Source organism: Octopus bimaculoides, chromosome 11 (genome assembly GCF_001194135.2).
Source record: "Octopus bimaculoides isolate UCB-OBI-ISO-001 chromosome 11, ASM119413v2, whole genome shotgun sequence".
NCBI classification, from domain to species: Eukaryota; Metazoa; Mollusca; class Cephalopoda; order Octopoda; family Octopodidae; genus Octopus; species Octopus bimaculoides.
The window spans coordinates 28021182-28022850 of NC_068991.1; the positions used below are offsets into that span (position 1 = coordinate 28021182).

At 35.1% G+C, this 1669-nt stretch overlaps 1 protein-coding gene across 2 annotated transcripts in view; it reads left to right on the forward strand.

Annotated features, from left to right (window-relative positions):
- The window catches only part of LOC106883930 (cysteine-rich secretory protein 3-like), a 71128-nt gene extending 69825 nt beyond the window's left edge, over window positions 1–1303 (forward strand). The window contains exon 14 of one of the 2 annotated variants that reach the window (XM_014935074.2): window positions 1199–1303. In XM_014935074.2, coding sequence (XP_014790560.1) covers window positions 1199–1281 — 83 coding nt within the window. In that variant the 3' untranslated portion in view covers window positions 1282–1303. The remainder of the gene's footprint in view (window positions 1–1198) is intronic. The other variant, XM_052971652.1, reaches the window with a different exon arrangement.
- Window positions 1304–1669: the final 366 nt, after the last annotated feature.

Here is a 1669-nt window from a genome sequence, read left to right on the forward strand (position 1 = left end):
TATATATATATATATATATATATACAGATAGATAGATAGATAGATAGATAGATAGATAGATAGATAGTCAAGCAATTTGAAGAAAATGTTTAACTTCTTAGCAGTCACTCCTAAATTGCTGAGAATGATGCAATTACTGCCAACCTAATGCTCTTCTATGTCAGTAAAAAAAAAAACAAGATTAACGTGGACAGGATGCGACCATTGATTCGTGTAAAAAAGCTTCGTTAAAGATATTCACGAGCCAAGAAGTACGATGTTAAGTCGGGTGTTAGAGACACACTCAATACAGGTCGATTAAAGAAAAAGTCAAAACGGTAATTGTTGTTTCTCCATCGAAGCAATTAGAACTAGTCTCTTGATATTAGAAAACGTCAGCTGAGCATTTATTAAATACTTATGCAAATGCAATGCCTCAGAGTTATAGAGAAAGTTAAATATGATCAGATTCATGTTTTTCTAAACGTTAGGAAACAACATTCATCAAAATTCATCATTTAATAATAATAATCCTTTCTGCTAAATGCAGAAGGCCTGAAATTTGGCGGGAGGAGACTAGTCGATTACATAAACCCCAGTGTTTCATTGGTACTTTATTTATCGACTCCGAGAGGATTGAAGGCAAAGTCGACCACGGCCGTTTTTGGACTCTGAATATAAAGATGGACGAAAGGCCGTTAGTCATTTTGCTTGGCGTGTTAACAACTCTCCCAGCTCGCCACCTTAAAGTGAGATAACTAATAAGAAAAATGGCCGGGGTTGTAAAATATATGCTTCAAGAGCTGTTATTTGTATAACGTAGTAGAAGAGACATAGCTTATATGAGCAACATATAAGAAATATGCGAGGAAATGGAAAAATGGTCAAAGAATTCCCTCCCGCAACATTTATTTTTATTGCTATTTGTTTTTGTTTTTGCTTGTTCTGTAATGAGTTACGACTGCCCCTTGCGAGAGATAGAATGATCCGAGAAAAGTATAAATAGTAACAATCCGAATGAGTTAAAGGTTCAGAGTTCAGAGTCCAGTGAAGTTCGTGTTAGTTCGCAATGAAGTCGGAAGGTGTCGGTTGCTTAGTTGATTGTTGGTTCGTAAAGATGTTTGTAAGTTCGTTACATTGTTGTTACTTGTCTGGTTATCTTATTTATTGTATGTAACAAATTACTTTACAAAAGTTTGTTTATTTATAAACTGTCTAGAAGTTTCAACAGCTGAACCGACTGCAGAAGCAGATACTACAATGCTTAGTGAGACATCTCTTCCAAGTACAACAGGTAAGTAACATCGTTAAAAGCGCTTATCCACGGACAATCTATATATATAAAAATGAGAATGTGTGTCTGTGTGTCTGTCTGTCTGTCTGTCTGTCTGTGTGAATCCCTAAAACTCGAGAACTACGCAACCAATTTCATTCAAATTTTACACATGCCTTACTTAGGGTTCCAGTTGTGTTTTAGTAAAAAAAAATGTTTAACTTCTTGCAGAGTTCGAGCACACGGCAACATAATATCTCTTCCACTATTTAAGTATTGTGTCAAAAGTGAAACAAAAACACTCATGTCAAATACTTTCACTTTAAAAATGAAACTATTCCACTAACTGAAACAATCACATTTCGATACTGTAATGACAGATACTTTCACAGAGAGAGAAAGAGAGAAAGAGAGAGA